A 17,566-nucleotide genomic window follows, 5' to 3' on the forward strand; every position below is an offset into this window, starting at 1 on the left:
TTCAATTCCTTGGTATTTCAAATCACTGGAGGAAAAGAAGAAGGGTTTCTTTTCCTGAATTTCTATTGTGTGTCCAGCCCTTGACATGTATTACCTAATTTATTTAAAAAATATATTTTTTTTAGTATTTATTTATTTCTTGGGAGGCAGAGAGACAGAGTGCAAGCAGGGGAGGGGCAGAGAGAGAGGGAGACACGGAATCTGAGGCAGGCTCCAGGCTCTGAGATGTCAGCACAGAGCCTGACGTGGGGCTTGAACCCACGAAATGCAGGATCATGACCTGGGCCAAAGTCGGACGCCTAACTGACTGAGCCACCCAGGCGCCCCCATGTATTACCTAATTTAATCCTCATAATCAGCCAATGAGGGAAGTGTAATTATTCCCATTTTACAGAGGAGGAAGCTGAGGCTCATGTTATGTTACTCTCCCTAGCTGGAAATAGGTGGACACAGGACTAGAACTCGGGACTCACTCTAAAGACCGTGTTTATTTTCCTCTCCCTGGATGCCTCTGTCACCTCATTCTTCTGGCAGTCTCTGTACTGGTCTGGAACATCCCAGTACGTGCCCTGTTTGGAGTTAAAGACTGTCCTTTGAGTTGTCCCTAAGAGTGCTGAAATTGTTCCATCGCCTTCTTAACTTTCCTAGGAGTGAGTAAAAGACAACTGGGTCACTTTAGAAAGAACGCTGACCTTTAAGTGGGTATACAGATCCAAAGAAAATACAGACGCCTCCTGGTTTGCAACCTTACTGCGAGTAAAGCTGCTTTCAGTTTTTTCTTCAGGTTTTGTTGTCGATATACCTTGTTTCTATTTGCTCCCAACCACATGTAGGAATCTGCAGCCAAATCTAGTGTAAAATGTTATTGACGACCTCTTGCTAGTCAAATTTAAGTCTTTTTCTCCGGGCTTAGTTCCTGAACAACAGATTCAGCTATGTCTATGTTTTTCATATTTGATATGGAAGATTATTCATTTTTTGTATTTGATGTGGCGATTATTAATCGTTGAGGAAATTAAGGTGCATGGAGGGGACAAATTGGCCTGCCATGCATTTGACCCTGGTATTATTACTTGCTATCAATTTGAAGAGCCCAGGCTGGGTCCAGTCACTCCAGTCAGCAGATTGTTGAGCCCACAAGTGGTGGCCTGCCATTCCATGGGAAGTCTGGGAATCTGTAGCCCTTGATAGAGGGGCCATCTCACAACTTCCTCTGGCTTCCATGCCTTCCAACCTTCCCATGCTTCTACTTGTCCAGCCTTTCCTCTTCTTCCTCCTCCTTTCCCTATTTTTTGCCCTGGACATTGTCCAAGTAAACCGATCTTCATAGCTTCATTTCTGTTTTTCTCTACACCTCTGTTCTCCGCTTCTTCCCCAGTTTCTTGTTCCATATTTCCTCTTGCCCAGAGGACAGTAAGTGTTTGAACATCTTTCTCAAACCAGTCCCCCCTCCTAACTCGGCTTCTCCCAGCATTCGTCCAATGACCCCTTGGCCATTCTTCCTATGACCCAGGCTCAAAACCTGGGTTAACTTGCTTACTTTGTTCTTCCTCCTATCTAGTCACTGGAAAAAGTAAAATCTTGCTTCAAAGATTTGGTATCTTCCCTGTATTTGGAATCTCCAAAGACTTGGTATCTACATGGTATCTCTCTCTTCCTTTCCATCCCCTTTGGTCCAGCTTCACATGTCATTGATTCCTGTAACCATTTCCCAGATTGGCTCCCTATTTCACAGGGCTATCGAAGGGTTGCTGGAATTAATAACAGCAAGTATATGTTCAGCACTTCTATGCATTATGCTAAGTAGTTTACATTTGTTACTTTATTCCATCCTTACTGCCACCGTGCGATGGCTATTTCTATTGCCTTGCAAATGAAACTGAAGTTTGTGAAGTAAATGACTTGCCCAAGGTCACACAGCAAGCAGGTGAGCTATAACTCAACCCATATCTGTTTTTGCTCCAGTGGATGCTTATAACTATTGAATTTTGCTGCCTCCTAGGGTATAGTGTGTTATCTAATGGGGGCGATTAGTGTTAGCTTCCTTCCTTCTTTCCCTCCCTTTTCCATCTATTATCTCTTCCTCAGACTATACTAAATTCCTACACATGCTACCTCTGTCTGAAACCCACCACCCTTCAAGGCTCTCCTTTCTCCTGCACGTAGTCCGTTTTCTCCACACTTTTCAGGCTTCTCCAGCGCTTTCCGGTTTTCTGGTTGCGTATCTTATCTAAATAAATCCTTAAAAGGCCAGTTAGCTCTTGTTTCTTTTTGTTTCATTTATGTGCTATCAAGTCCTGGGATAGCTGACTTTAAACGAAGTAGGTATTTGGTAAATGATTGTTAACCTACTGCATTTGGGTTTTATCTTGAAAGTAGAGGTTAGTGAGCCATCAGAGGAATCAGAAGAATAGTCTGGAATCAGGATATATAATCCACCAGAATTGACTGGAAGGGTAGGGCTGCTCCAGACTAATTGGGTAATTCCCACAATCCAGGCAGGAGTCCCGGAAGAAATCCTGGTCTAGTGACAGGGCAAAGAGAGGAGACGCGCACCAGGTAAGAAGTGTGCTATGCACTGACTGTCCAGGTAACATCTTCCACAACAACTATTCTATTCCCTGGCCTCCCCACCTCCAGAGTAGCAGAGCTAGTCCCTGAGAGTTTCGGAGAAATGTCATGGTCCTGTGGTTCCAGGTCCCCAGATCCAGGCTCCAGAGGTCTGCCCAGAATAACTGAGTGTAATGGGATGGGTGAGTAGGATTTCTTAGTACAGCCTGATTTAAGAGGTGTGGCAGAATCGGCACCAGTTTTCCAGAGTTACTTTCTGTGCCTCCACCGGGGCAGATAACAGCCTGTGGGTTTGTGACCACAGGATGTACAGTCTGCCAACACATTTACCTTCTGAGGCTGTAAGATCTCTTTTGGCCCTTCTGCGGGTCAACACAGTCGAATGTAGCTGCTGGCCGCCCAATCCCAGTGCGTGATCGACGCACCAGGGCCTGGGGAATGCACAGAGAATGTGGCCGCTTTTCACCTGGAAATTCCACTTCAGGAGAAAAAAAAAAAAAAAAAAATCCTAAACATAACCTATCTGGACTTTGAGAGCAGACCGGGAAACCGATTTCTGCCCGAGTTGGCCTGGTGGGAAGGAAGAGAAAGCCGAAGGAGGGAGAACTGTTGAGTCTGACGTTAATTAAACCGCGGCAGGGAACGCTGCGACGGCGGCTGTCGCCCTCCTAAACTCCGAGGGAGACACGTCAGCTTGAGCTCGGGGCAATTTCAGAGGGCGACGTCCCGGCCCGGGAGGGGTGGCGGGCGGCTGCAGACGGGCTCTAGGGCCCAGCGGCCGGGCGCCGGGGCGGGGGTGGAGTGTAGGGTTACAGTGACGGGCGGGACGACCCTCCCCGGCCCGAGCGCGGGGAGCGGGGAGCCGGGAGCGGGGAGCGCGGGCGGCGGCGGAGCGCGCGGGACGCTCTAGGACCCAGCAGCGGCTGTCGGCTTCGGGGCTGGAGGTGAAGCCCTGGCGTTTCTCTCCTTCCTGTGTGAATGGGGCTGACTGTCGGGCGCCGCTTCCCCGCGCTGCCCCACGCCATGCCCTGCACGCTGCCCGGCGGCCGCCTTCCCCAGCCGCGCCACTGAGCTAGCCATGGTCGCCTCATGTGGAGGGCAAAGTTGCGCCGGGGAACTTGTGAGTCTGCCGTGAAAGGTAACCAGTCCCCGCTCCGGGCGCGGGGAGGGCGCCCCCGAGTCTCCCACGCGAGGGACCCAGCCGACCGGTACTCCTCCACCCCTTGCTGCCCCGGGCACGGGGCTCCTCCTCGGGGCCCCGGGGCTGAGATCGGCCCCGCTCCCCAGCGACTCGGGCAGCCGACTGGGCGCCGGTGGCCGGGAGTGTCCGCCACAGCAATCTTGCTCTCCCTTACCCAGATATGGTTGTGTGTGTTTTTTTTTTTGTTTTTTTTTTTTTTAAAGAAAGAAAGCAGAACTCTGTTCCCGAGCCTCCCTGCAGGCCCCCGGTGCCGGCGGGCCGGATCGCCGCGCCGTCCCGCGCCCCATCCGAGCCCGGGAAGTTGTGTGGGCCCGCCGGGCCGGGGCCCCGGGGTGCGGATGCGCTCCCCGAGGCGAGGCTGGCCTTACCGGAGGGGCGCTGCCATATGGCTGCACTCTCCGAGACGCGCCCGCGCGCGGGTCCCCCGGCCGCCGAGGGAGGGGGCGGAAGCGGGTGGCTGGTGGCCGCTACCCTCTGCGCGAGACAAAGGCGCGCGCCAGGGCCCGCCCCAAGGGATGCGGCGCCCCGGCGGGACCCGTGCTCCTCGCGGGGAAGTCTCGGCTCTGGCGGGTGGGGGCGGCGAAGGGGTCGCGCCCCAGACCCCGGGGCTCGGATCGCGTTAGCTGCTCCTCCTTTGTTCTCCCCAGACAAGTTTCTTCGACAGAAACTGGGGAGTTAGACTTAGCTCTCCCTTGCTGTTAGTGCTGCCTTGTAAAGAATCTGGTTTCTTGGGGGAGAAATTAAACTTTCCAAGTGGAACTGGTTTTTCTTGGAATGTGACATTTGTGGCAGGAGGGAGATTGGCACGTCGGCCGATGACAGCCAAGCGGAGCCGGGCGCCCTGCGCTGGGGCAGGGGCCGAATCTGCTCCGTAGGCTGCAGGGCTGGAGGACCAGGCGGCGGAACGCACGACGCAGCGCGCACCCACCTCCAGGGCCTCAGCCTCCAGGACTGAGCTCGCGGCGACGTTTCCAAGTTTCCCCCTTAGGAGCCCAGGCCGAGAATCCCGGCTCCCCACCCGCAGCTCCCGCGCCGCGCCACGCCACGCCCTGCTCTGTAGTGTGTTGATTGGTGGCTGGCAAGACTTTCCCTTTCCATTTTTGTTTGAAGGTTTTTTGCTATTTTGGCTTGGGTGTTGGTTTACTGTCTTCAGATGGCAAGTGCTTTGGAAAATGCCCGGCTAGTGTACGAGATCACCTACCTGGACTGGGGCTTCAGTAGACGGGCGCCCTGATCGTGCGGCCTCCTGAGGCTTTGCTCTTGGGACGGAACATTTTGTGTCCTTGGTCCCTCATCTCCTTTGCTCAGCCCTGATAAAGTGCGGACATGGTTGCCCATTTCCTTCTTTTGAGGCATGTTAGGAGAATCGAGCTTTTGTACTGCCTATCAAGTCCTTGGTGACGGCGTGGGTAGGCGGTCGCGAGAGTCAGTTGTGTTACCCAAAGATGCTCTTTGGAACACCCCAAACAATAACGTTACTTGCCATAAGCGAGTAAAACCAGAATAGAGGAATATTAATAGCTACTATTCCAAAAAACTTCCTTCCTTTTCGGGAAGTGAAAAGTCAAGGCTTGAAATGTTGAACAGACATGGGTCGGTCCCTGCCAAACTGACTTAAGATTTCCCCTGGCTGCCCACCACTGCTGGCTGTCCCCCACTGCTGACTGCCCCCTCCCCGTCTCCCCTCCCCCCCCCCAACCCTGGCTGCCCCCCCACTCCTGGCTGTCCCCAACTGCTGACTGCCCCCCTACTCCTGGCTGCCCCCCCCCACTGCTGGCTGCCCCCCCCACTCCTAGCTGCCCCCCATTCCTGACTGCCCACGGCTGCTGGACCCCAGTAGCTCTCTGTAGATGTCAGATCCAGGGTAAGGATTAAGGGAGCTCTCTGCATTGCAAGTTCTCGAAGAATCTAGACCAATGTGAAATTTATTTCCCAGGATGGGGTTCTGAGCATTGTAGTGCATCTACTACGAGCATTCTTTATGGAATTGTGTGGTAACAATATTTGAATACATTTTGAGCTGTTTTGCAGAGGAGTAAAGGGTTGGAAACCACTGATTTGACCACAGTGAAGAGGAGGAAGATGTCCAGCAGAGGTTTTAGAGATGCCTCCACTCAACCTGGTGGGGTCTGGGGGGATGTTTAGTTTTTGGATGGGTATAGTTTGGTTTTTGTGAGATAACATTTCTCAAGATAAATAAGGAAACCTGGTAAACCCTGCAAGGGGATAGGAGAGCGAGAAGGTGCTGCACTTATAATTATTCTCCCTCCCTCTTCTTTTTAAAATGCACAGAAGTCTTGGTCTTTTAGGTTCTGTGCTGATGGTGGAGAGCGAAGAATACTAATGTACCGAAGGGCATGTGGAGATCAAAGCATTTAAAAATACATCTTTTCATGGAAGCTAATGGAGGACTTTCAGTTTAAATGAGATTTAAAAGTGCTGTCGTTAAGAAAAGCACATGAATGCAGAAATGTGAGTAATTTTATGAGAAGGCACTCTGCTGATTAGACTTGAGAGTGTCTGCCCTTGGCCAGTGAGTCCGGAGGCTTCTCTGGGTAGAACTATGCTTTCTTTCTTTTTTTTTTTTTTTTTTTTTTTTTTTTGATATCTGCCCCTGTGGAGAAGAGCGGACCCAGGGCCTAGGGGAAAGATGGCCGAACTAATTGAAATTGGAAGGCAGCCTGGCTGGTGAGTGTTTAGCGGAAAAGTGCAGCCCCTAGGTACCAGTGTTGTTTTTCTCCATAGTAATTTGTGGAGCTGCTTTGAAAATGATAAAGTACTGTATCACGTAAGGCTTTTATTTTTATTTTTTTAAAAAAATAATGACTTCTGAAATAAGGGACTTGCTAGTGAAAATTGTAAAAATCTGAAAGCTTTTCCAGGCCAATCAAATAAAAGGAAGTTAACTCCATAAGACCTGTTAGTAGTTCTGATATGCAAAATTCTCCCCAAGTAGCAACCCCCCCCCCCAAACCTCCCTGTGGCTATCTGCATTTCAAATGCATACGGAAGCAGCTCTGGTCAGGAAATTCTCTAGCGTTTTGAATAATTTTTCTCCTCCCATTTTTTCATTAATTTTGGTAGGCTCTTGTGTCCCAGAATTCACTAGGCAATAGAATACTTGAAAAGCAAGGGGTATTTTGGAGGTCAACCAAGAGGACATATTTAATTATAAGGTTGGTTGGAAATAGTCTGAGGTTGTTGAGGTTTTTGTTTGTTTGTTTAGTGATTTTTTTTTAAATTTTATTTTGTTGGTTTGACTTTGTTTTGTCTTGGAAGAAAGGCAAAATTTAAATCTTGGCCATTGTGGGTAGGTCAGTACAGTAGTTTTGCTGAAGGAAGCCACGCCTGGGCTTGTGTGTTGGCACTCTGCCGGGTTCTCTAAATTGTGAGGCCCTTGGCCTCTGTTCTTGTGAAACAAGGCCTGTTCATTCCAGGACAGGATAGGACTCCTGGTTTCCCAAAGGGGTTCACACATCAGGCTTTTTTTTTTTTTTTTTTCCTTTTTTAAAATTATTTTACTTTATTTTATGAGGGGGATAGGGAGGTAGCTGTAAGGTGTTAGGAAATGTATCCCCGTTAAGACTGTGGAGAATTGGATTTAACTTCAAAAAAAAATGAAGTCACATAGTCCTACTGTGTGCGTTTAAATCTGTGTTTGGAATCTCACTGGCCAGTACACCTCTTTTTCTTTCATTTGGTTTTGCTTTTAAGTTAAATGCCTGTAGTTCACTTTGTTTAAAAAAAAAACTTGTAACTTTGAAATGATTATAGCTTTATGGAAAGTTGCAAAAATAGTAGAGAGGTCCTGTGTACTCTTCACCCATTTTCCTCCATTGGTAGCATCTTACATAACCGCAGTACAATAGAACTGGGAAATTGACATTGGTACAATCCACAGAGCATCGTCAGATTTCACTGGTTTTACATGCACACATTTGTGTTTGTGCATATATCCTTCTAAGCAATTTTTTTACACGTGTAGATTCCGGTAACCACCATCATGGTCAAGATACAGAACTATCTCATCACCTCAAGGATGTTCCTTGTGCCACTCCTTCATGGTGGCATCCACTCTCTCCTCCCCGCACCCATCTCTAAACCCCGATAACCACTAATCTCTTCTCCATCTCTATCTATTATTTTGAGAGTGTTACATAAATAAAATCATGTGGGGAGCGCCTAGGTGGCTTAGTCAGTTGGGTATCCGACTCTTGATTTTGGCTCATGTCATGAGCCCAGGGTCATGGGATTGAGCCCCGTGTTGGGCTCTGCGCTGAGCATGAAGGCTGCTTGGGATTTTCCCTCTCTCTCCCTCTCTCTCTGCTCCTCCCCCCTGCTTGTGCTCTCTTCCTTTCTCTCTAAAAAAGAAAAAAAACATAAGTTAAATAAAATCATGTGGCATATGACCTTTTGAGATGAGGGTTTTCACTCAACAGAACACCCTTGAGATCCACTCAAAGCTGTCACATTATCAAGAGTCTGTTCCCTTTTATTGCTGAGTAGTATTCCATGGTATGGTTATACCACAGCTCGCTTAACCGTTCACCTACTGAAGGACATTTAGGTTGTTTCCAGCTTTGGGCTCTTACAATTAAAAGTTGCTATGAACATGTGTGCACCGGGTTTTGTACAGACATGTTTTCCTTCCTGCGGGATCAATGCCCAGGAGTGTGATTTCTGGATTTTGAATGGTTAAGTGTATATTTTGTGTTCTCAGAAACTGCCAAACTTTTCCAGAGTGGCTGTACAATTTTACATTCCCCCCAGCCACGTAGGAGAGATTGGGTTTCTCTGCAACCTCACCAGCATTGGTTTATTATTGTAGCTGTCCCAACAAGTGTTCTAGTCTCATCCTGGCTTTAATTTGCATTCCCTAATGGCTAATGATGTTGAACATCTTTTCATGTGTTTATTTCCCATCTGTATCTCCTCTTTGGTGAAATGTCTGCTCATGTTCTAACTGGATTGTTTTTTTTTGTTGTTGTTGTTGTTGGTTTCTTTTTTACAGATGAGCTTTGAGAGTTCTTCATATATTCTAAATATGAATCCTTTGCCATATATATGGCTTGTATACATATATATATATATATATATTTTTTTTTTTTTTCCCAGTATGTAGTTTGCCTTTTTTATCTTTTTAACAGGATCTTTTGTAGGGCAAATGTTTTTAATTTTGATGAAGTCCCACGTATTATATGTTTTTGTTTTTGTTTTTTTCCTTTTATGGGTTGTGATTTTGGTGTCAAATCTAAGAACATTTTGCCTCGGCCTCCATCCCAAAGATTTTCTCCTACGTTTTCTTTTTTTGTTTCATAGTTTTATATTGTATATTTAAACTGTAGTTCACTTTTACCCCCTCTTAAGAATGTGTATGTCTTGCTGCCCTTCTTGAAAACCATCCCTTAGGTGTTTATTATGTATTTAGTGTTCTAGAAGCACACAGTTGAATCAGGCATGTTCCCACTCTTAAGACCTCACCCCTTAGTGCGATCATTGTGTGGACATTTCCATGTATTATGTACAGTAAAGGAGATAAGCATGCTGTGCCGTGGAGCACTGAGCTGAGAGGGCTCGCTTTGATCGGGGGGTCAGGGCTTTCCTGGGCACGTTGCCCAAGCATGGTGGGAATGAAATCGATTCTTGCCTTTGATCCAGTTTTTGGATGTCTGTGTTGCCATGAATTCTTCAGTGTGAGTTACCCTGGTTCTTGAGCACATACTGAAGGACTTGGGGTAAACTGGGCGGTTGAGGGCTTTTTTTGTACTGTACGTGGCATAACAGCTTAAAAAAATAATAAAGATCCAGTACTGACAGCTCACTAACATAAAGAGTCTGAATGAAGTTAAACAGCTTCAAAATTAGAACGTGTTAAAATGGAAAAGGAGGTAGTATTTTGGATTGTTTAGGAACAGTAGACCTGGCTTGCTTCCTGACCCTCCTTCCTCCTTGCTGTGTAATCTCAGGGCATTTGACCTGTTAAAGCCTCATGGATGAAATGGAAACAGTTGCCTCCTGGAGTTGCAGGAGAAACAGTGCCTATATACCATGTTGGGCAAATTGAAAGCATTCAGTAAACACTTGCTGCTATTATTATTATTATTATTATTATTATTATAGACCCAGGGCTTTATGATGTTATGTGCATTTTCATCTATCTCCTTTTTCCGAGAAACTGGAATCCCAGTTTTTACTCACAGAAACTTAGCTTTTCACAGTTGGGCATGTACCAAATATTATTTATTGAATGAGGTTAGAAGGTAGGGTACTCTATGCCCGATCTAGTACTGGCTATAAAATAGACCTTTTTTTCCTGCCTATAAACCCAAACTTTTGAGTAAAGAACAGTTTCCTCTCTGCCCCAGCCACGGGAGGTGGCGGGAGGTCTGTGTGCTGGCTGGAGTTTACAGTGCCTGTTAGCCTAGGTGTATGTTAGGTCAGGGCTGATGTCACCAGGATGCTTCACACCCGGCAGCTCCCTTTCCTTTCCCTTGATGACCATGTTGTTTGTTTCCCAGAGGAAATGGAATGGACCTTAGATATATACTCCTAGAGCAATGGCTCTGAAAGGGGGGTGATGAGGTGATGCTATGTTTGAACAAAACAGTCTGCGAGCCCCGCCCCGAGAGTTTTGTTTCAGTTAGCTCTTGGAGGGGCCTGAGAATCTGAATTTCTCACAAGTTTCCAGGTGATGCTGTTCCTGCTGGTCCCGGGACCACACTTTGGGAACCAGTATTTTAGAGCATAGTCTCCTTTTCATTGGGCCTCGACTGAGGTGCTTAACTCTTTGGAACCGCATGTGTTCATGTTTAAACGACGGAGACTGAGCTAGATTGATTTCTAAGGTGATGAATTGATCTGCATAACCAAATGCTCGGCTCTAATCATTCTTCTGTGCCTTCCCCCTTTCCAGGCCGACTTTTCCTTCTCTCTGTTGTCTTTTATCCTCCTCGGTCCTTGGGAGATATTCCAAGTTACGGTGTATTGTTACCATCCACAAGCCATATTGCCTTGGCTAAGTCACTTAACCTCTGTAAAATGAATGTGCTGACTCAGTACTTCCATCGAAAGGTAACTGTGAGGCTTCAGTGAGATAACGCATACGAAAGGACTAAATACAAGGTAGAGCATGGTTCAGAATTCATTTATTACTTGGAGCGTCCTTGATTGCCCTTCAGGACAGTATCCTTGGACGTGGGGATGAACTGCTTCTCTTGATGCTGAATTTCACTGCTGCTGCGGGGCTTGTAAAGACCGCAGGAAATCCGCAGGGTCTTCGTGGAGAAGGTTCCCGCAGTAAACGGAAGGTGGGGGTAGGGTCTCTGAGGGCCTTCAAAATAGATACTTGATGTGGACGTGGTAATGACCAAAGAAGGGTTCAGTGCTGGAAAACAGCTTGAACAGATGCTGGACTGTTAAGAGCACTTCTTCACAGTAGAGAAATACAATTCCATGAAGTTTTTTTTGTTTTTTGTTTTTTGTTTTTTTCTGGCATCCTTGGAAGATGTGATCTGTCCCCCGTCTGTTTCTTGTTTTTTGTTTTTTGTCTTTTTTGAGGGGGCGTGGATAGGGAGAGGGCAGAGAGAGAGGGAGAGAAAATCTTAAGCAGGCTCCATGCCTAGCACGGAGCCCGATGCGGGGCTCCATCCCATGAACCACGAGATCATGAGCTGAGCTGAAATCAAGAGCCAGACCCTTAACCGACGGAGTCACCCAGGTGCCCCTGACCCCCGTCTATTTTTATTTTGAGTTCTGGGTCTACACTGTCCACAGTAACCACTAGCCACATGTTGGCGATCAAAGTTAATTAAAAGTAAATGAACTAAAAATCCTCAGTCCTGTTAGGCACAGTTCATATGCCAGCAGCTATTTCTGTCCTTGCAGTGAGTTTCACTGGTCAGTGCTGTTAGAGACATGATAGTCCCGGTTTGATTGACAGCAACATTATGGGGCTTCATAGGACGGGAAGGTGACACAGTTTTGACTGAAATGAATCACTTTCCTGTTGAAGTCCTGCGTGGACTGAATGGGAGAAAAGACCACAGGGCAAACCCTCTGCCAACCTGAACCTTATATTTGTTTTTGTTTTGTTTTTTTTTTTTTAATATTTATTTTTGAGAGAAAGAGAAAGAGAGACAGAGTGTGAGTGGGCAAGGGGTAGAGAGGGAGACACAGAATCCGAAGCAGGCTCCAGGCTCTGAGCTGTCAGCACAGAGCCCGATACAGGGCTTGAACCCACGAACCATCAAATAATGACCTGAGCTGAAGCTGGATGCTTAACCAACTGAGCCACCCAGGCGCCCCTGAACCTCATCTCTGGAGGCTCATTTCATTCGGAGGGTGGGTCAGAGAGGCATTTGGGGTATGCCGGGAGTAGGTAGAGTTTACCAGGTTAGCAGGCTCTTACAGGAGGCTGTTCCCAGGGATGTTTGTGGCCTTGATTCCGTTCCTGGGATTCTCCCAGGTCCTTGAGAGCAGCAAATAGAAACGCCAGTGCAGAGTTAGCACTGAGAGGTTCTCCTGGGGAGATCTCGAGCCAGCCTGGACTCCTCCGCCTTGGGTCTGTTCCACTGTTGAACCAGCCTTTGTCAGTGCAAGGGGAAAGGGAGGTGGTGTGTGGCGGGCCTTTGCTCATCTCCGCCGGTGTCTGGGCTTGCTCAGATACCGTTCCACACTGCATCATCCTAACTTTTGAAAGTTCTGTACCCTGTAAGGTTCCTTTCCCTGCCTCACATCCGGGTCCCTGTGGTCGGCTTCCCAAATCCGTCTGGCGTGCCTCACCTTCCTTTGCACATCTACACCCCAGCTAGTGAGGCACTCATTCTCCGGGAACCCGTGCTTGCCACACAACAGGTCTTCCTGCTTCTGTTGTTTCGCACCTCTTCTCATCTACCCTGTCTTTCGCTTCTTTCCTCCACCCTTCTCAGAACAGGCAGAGCAAGAACAAGGATGATAGATATCTTGTCTTCCGGGCTCCTGTGCTTCTTGCCTTAGGGTGGGGCTGTGCTGTGCCCTGTGGCCCTGGGCCAGGGAGGAAGGAGGCATCTCACAGGTACCTGCTGCTTCTCAGCCATAAGGGCTGCTCTGGTTAGTGTGACCCCCGAAGGCAGGTGTGTGAGACAGGCCTTTCCCTTCCGGACAGGAACTGCACCCTGAAGGCCTCTGGGCACCAAGTTTCTTCTGAGTAAGCTCCCTCTGTCTGGGGGGTTGAGGGAAAGGGGTAGGTGTGAAATTCTCTGGCCAGGCCCTGTCTCCCAAGGGACCAGTCTCTAACTATCGCTGCAGTTTGGTTGATTGCTCACACTGGTGATGTGGGAAGAAGGGCCCCTAAGATCGCCTGCCTGGGATCTTGTTTTTGAACAATGGGGGATAAAAGAGGAGGAGGAATAGACAAGGTGCTTTCAGAATTTTGGAAACCAGTGGATGCGGTACCTAGGAGACAGCATTAAATTCACAGCAGAGTGCATGTAACACCAATTTAGCTCCTTTATTTTAGAAGAGTGGAAGGAAATGCCTTCTGAAATCACAGTAGCTTAAATTAAGAGACCTGGGGAAGTAATGTAAACAGCATCACAAACCTTAAATGTAATGGGAGTGTCAGAGAAAAGCAGGAGGTTTGCTAAAGGACATAACCCTTTAGGAAACCTGATAGACTGGCCTGATAGATCATACATGAGCGGCAGGGGCATGAAAAGTGGGGAGTACGTTTACTTGAGCTGACTTTGAGATTTGATCCTGTAAAATATTCATCCAAACAAAAAATTAAGACTATAAGATCTAAAAAGGTCTACTCTGAGATATGGATTATCTTAGTCCCGAGCTTAGAAGTAAAATTTTCTGAAAGTCTGAAGTTTCTTACCTTCAACTTTCTCCAAAATGGATTCTGGGAATTGGGAGACAACAATTGGAATGAATGCAGATATTAACATTTTAACGGCCTTTGTTAAGTGACTAAGATCACTTTATTAGTTTAAGAACGTACAATGTGTTATGTGTAATTAAACTTGCTCGTAAAGTGAACAGATTTTGTAGTGTTAAGTTTCGTAGTTAGGCAGTAGTCACGAATCTTCTAATTGAACCTACTTTGAAATATTTTCAGCTTCTCTTAAGGAAGGTACATGTTGAACCTCAGGGATCATGACATTTCTCATTTTGGGGCAGACTATACATTAGGCAGACATTGGGATGCAGAGCCTTCGCTGCTCTATATAAATACCTGCTGAATGAGTGACTCTGGACCATGCAAGTCCATACTGAGGTGGAGCATTTGCTACAGTGGAAAGATGCAGTCCTCCGTCTGCCATTTGAGGCTCTGTCACGTGCCTGGAACTGGACTAGGCCTGGGATATCTGCCCTCTGCACCCATGGAATTTATATTCTACAAGGGACGTAATGGAGTGCGGTGTTAGAAAACAGAAGGCAAATGAACTGCGTTTGTTCTGCTACGAGGACAAGAAACAATTTATAATCGCCTCCCAAGTATTTTATCTTCACCGTGAGCTGATTAAGAGGGAATGGGTTTAAATTACAGATACCGTGACTTCTAGAAGCATGGGAAGAGTTCCCTGATGGGGAGCTTGGGAGGACATGAGGGTTATAGATGCAGCCAAGGAATTACGAGAAGCGCGGGGGTGTCTCATTCTAGAAATCTCTTTACATTGAGTGAGTGCGGTTTAGTGTCCTGCAGGATTGTGGGAGGTGGGTCTGATGGCACGGCGGTGTTCATCTGCGGAGCTTTTGAGGAACTTCAGGAAGCTCGCGTGGCTGGAATGGCAGCTGGCGCACATAACCAGGACCAGATCAGATTCAGTAGGTTCTCCCAGCTGAGGGAGGGGAGCCCTTGGACAGCTACCAGGTGGGGGTGTGGCAGGGGGGTCATCGGAGACACGTTCTGTGGCGGCAGCGCAGATTGTGTCTACATTTGCCTTTCAGTTTCCTCTTTGATTTGAGGGGGTTGTACAATCTGGGAAGAACAGTGGAAAATTAGTGCTAATGATGCATGATGATTTGTTTGCAAAGTCTGCCTTAATCATGTAGAAAAAGTATTTAGGACTCCATGATGTGCCGTTTGCTCATTCAGTGTAAGAAGTTAAAAAAACAAAACAAAAACCCGGACTCTTAATTCTGTTTATCCTGCAACTTTTCTGGATTCGTGTCATTTTTTTTTTTTTTTTTTTGGTGGAATCTTTAGGGTTTTCTCGATATAGTATCATACCATCTGCACATAGTAACAGTTTTACTTCTTATCAACTTGGATGCCTTTTATTTCTTTTTCTTGCCTGATTGCTGCAGCAACGACTTCCAGTACCGTATTGAATAAAAGTGGTCAGAGAGAGGACATTCTTGTCTTTTTCCTGATCGTAGAGGAAAAGCTCTCAGTTTTTCACCATTGAGTGCAATGTGTTGATCAATAACTACATATCTCCATTAAACAAAGCTTACAACTCATCAATACAGCAGTGAAATCTATGCTTACAGTGATGACCTTTGTGTTTGATTCAGACCTGAGATTCTCAGTCTCCAGAAACGTTCCTTATGGAACATTCACCGTGGAGCAAGAGGAGAGGTTTATTTCTTCTTATTTGTAATGCTTAGAAGAGAGGACAAATCATACTCACTCCCCTGTAACCTCCTAATAAGTGTCCCCTTGTCCTACTGGCTGAAGAGGAGTTTCCCTAGGCAGCTGAGGGTATTCAGGTTAGAGCCTGGTACCTGATACCTTCTCCAGGCCTACCTAGCCCTTGACTTGTATGCCTAGGTGGTAGACAAGTTAGGAATTTTGGAAGAGCCTTTGGATAATACCATGTATTCTTTCATTTTGGTCTGTGATAGTAGGACGCACCATTAAGCTTATTTTCAGAGAAATTGTATATATATATTTCTAATTTTTTTTTTAACATTTGTTCGTTTTTGAGAGTGTGTGAGTGGGAGAGGGGCAGAGAGAGAGGGAGTCACAGAATCTGAAGCAGGCTCTAGGCTCTGAGCTGTCAGCACAGCTAACAGAGATCATGACCTGAGCTGAAGTCAGACGCTTAACCAACTGAGACACCCAGGCACCCTGAGAAATTGTATATTTTTTAAATGCTTATTTTTGAGGGAGAGAGAGAGAGAGAGAAAGTGTGAGCGGGGGAGGGGCAGAGAGAGAGGGGGACAGAAGATCTGAAGCAGGCTCTTTGCTGACAGCAGGCAGGCTGATGCGGGGCTCCAGTGCACCAACTGTGAGATCATGACCTGAGACAAAGTCAGATGCTTAATGGGTTGAGCCACCCAGGTGCCCTGGAGAAATTGTATATTTTAAGGCTTCTCAACCTAAGTGCTTAGAAAATTAAAAGTGCAATTTTAGTCTAGTTTGTCAATCAGCTGAACAGTCTGACAAAACTTTAAATGTCTTCATCTTTGATCTGCTTGAGCATCTTGCTGTTTCTAAAAAGCTCACGGATTTGATCATTTCTTGAAAGGGAATTTTATATCATTGATTCCTGTTCCATTTGCCCACACCGATTAAAAAAAAAAAAAAAAGATAAAATTTACTGAGCACTTATTATGTGCTGGAATACCATTCATAGCCCTTTGCATTATCATATGTAATCTTTATAACGGCCCTAAGTAGTAGGTCCAATTACTGTCTCCCTTAACTGATAAGGTGAAAGGAAGCAAGAAGTTAACTCATTTGCTCACAGAGCCTGGATTCTTAGATTGTTTAAGAAACAGATTTGCCAAAACAAATCAAAACAAATTGGCCCGTTTTTCCCCCTTTCCATTTGGTGGCTGTTGTCTCCTCTACCTTTGTTGTTCCTTTAAATCTTTTAATACTTTGGTCTTTTGGCTTGATAGCATCACTGTCTTCTCTTCCGTCATCATGTCTTAACATCCTTCCTTTTGTCCCAGCATTGCCTGACTTCCTGCTGGGCAAGTTATTACAGTTTCTTTTCTCCCCACCTCCTAAAAGTAATCTCATGGAGCCTTTTCCTCTAGGGAAATATCATTGTTGATTTGTATTCCCTTTTATAAAAATCCCTCAAGGGCAAGAAGGTGTATTCACGGGCAGGTGTTTTCTAGAGAGGCTGCCGCCTCTCCTCTGATACGTTTTCTTTAGTTATTGGAGTCCGTTGGTCTGACAGGTAGAGTTCAAGCCGTGCTTCACATCAAAGGGTCTCTGTGTGCCTTCAAGGCTCCCCACTTCCAGGGGCTGCAGGCACCTCTCTTTGCCCAGGCGGGGAGGCAACTCCCTCTCAGTTATAGCTGGTTTTGCAGCCATTTTCATCTTAAAGTTCTTTTTCAGTTTCATGTCTTTTGGTCCCTTCCCCACAGAAGAGGCTATAGAATGGAAAGCCATGTTTCTCAAAGTGTGCTCCCTGGAACGCTGGGGGGGGTGGTTCCTGAGACCAAAACACGATCTTCATAATAACACGAAGACACATGACCACCGTACTGACATTTGTACTGATGGTACGAAAGCAGTGCTGGGGAGAACTTTCCATGGATCAAGGCGAGGGCACTGACTGTACCAGTGGTCTGTCTGCCCCTTACCAGCACACACAGTAGTAAATCTCCAACCTCAGGTGCACCTTTTTAATGCCTCGCATGATGAAATGGAAGGCATACAGGATGTGCTCCTGCTGCAAACCGAGGCAGGGAGCTTAGCTAAAGGCTCTTCTCGTGGGATGCCATTTGTAGTTGAGAGAATGACCCACAAACCGTGGTAATTCCGAGTTCTTGGTTTATTGGGTATTTGCTAGATGTTTTCTCAAAAACGAATGAAGGGAGCCTTCACTTTAAGAAAACCAATGGACA

At 46.6% G+C, this 17,566-nt stretch overlaps 1 protein-coding gene across 10 annotated transcripts in view; it reads left to right on the top strand.

The window, feature by feature from the left end:
- The window catches only part of AMOTL1 (angiomotin like 1), a 153,860-nt gene that overhangs the window by 56,820 nt on the left and 79,474 nt on the right, over positions 1-17,566 (top strand). The window contains exon 1 of one of the 10 annotated variants that reach the window (XM_019450131.2): positions 3,415-3,709. The exons of the other annotated variants lie outside the window; for them this stretch is intronic. Coding sequence (XP_019305676.2) covers positions 3,661-3,709 — 49 coding nt within the window. The 5' untranslated portion in view covers positions 3,415-3,660. Of the gene's footprint in view, positions 1-3,414; positions 3,710-17,566 lie in introns of those variants that run through there. 10 annotated transcript variants of the gene reach the window in all.

This window comes from Panthera pardus, unplaced genomic scaffold (genome assembly GCF_024362965.1).
Source record: "Panthera pardus isolate Hobbes unplaced genomic scaffold, ASM2436296v1 HiC_scaffold_12, whole genome shotgun sequence".
In the NCBI taxonomy this organism is placed as follows: domain Eukaryota; kingdom Metazoa; phylum Chordata; class Mammalia; order Carnivora; family Felidae; genus Panthera; species Panthera pardus.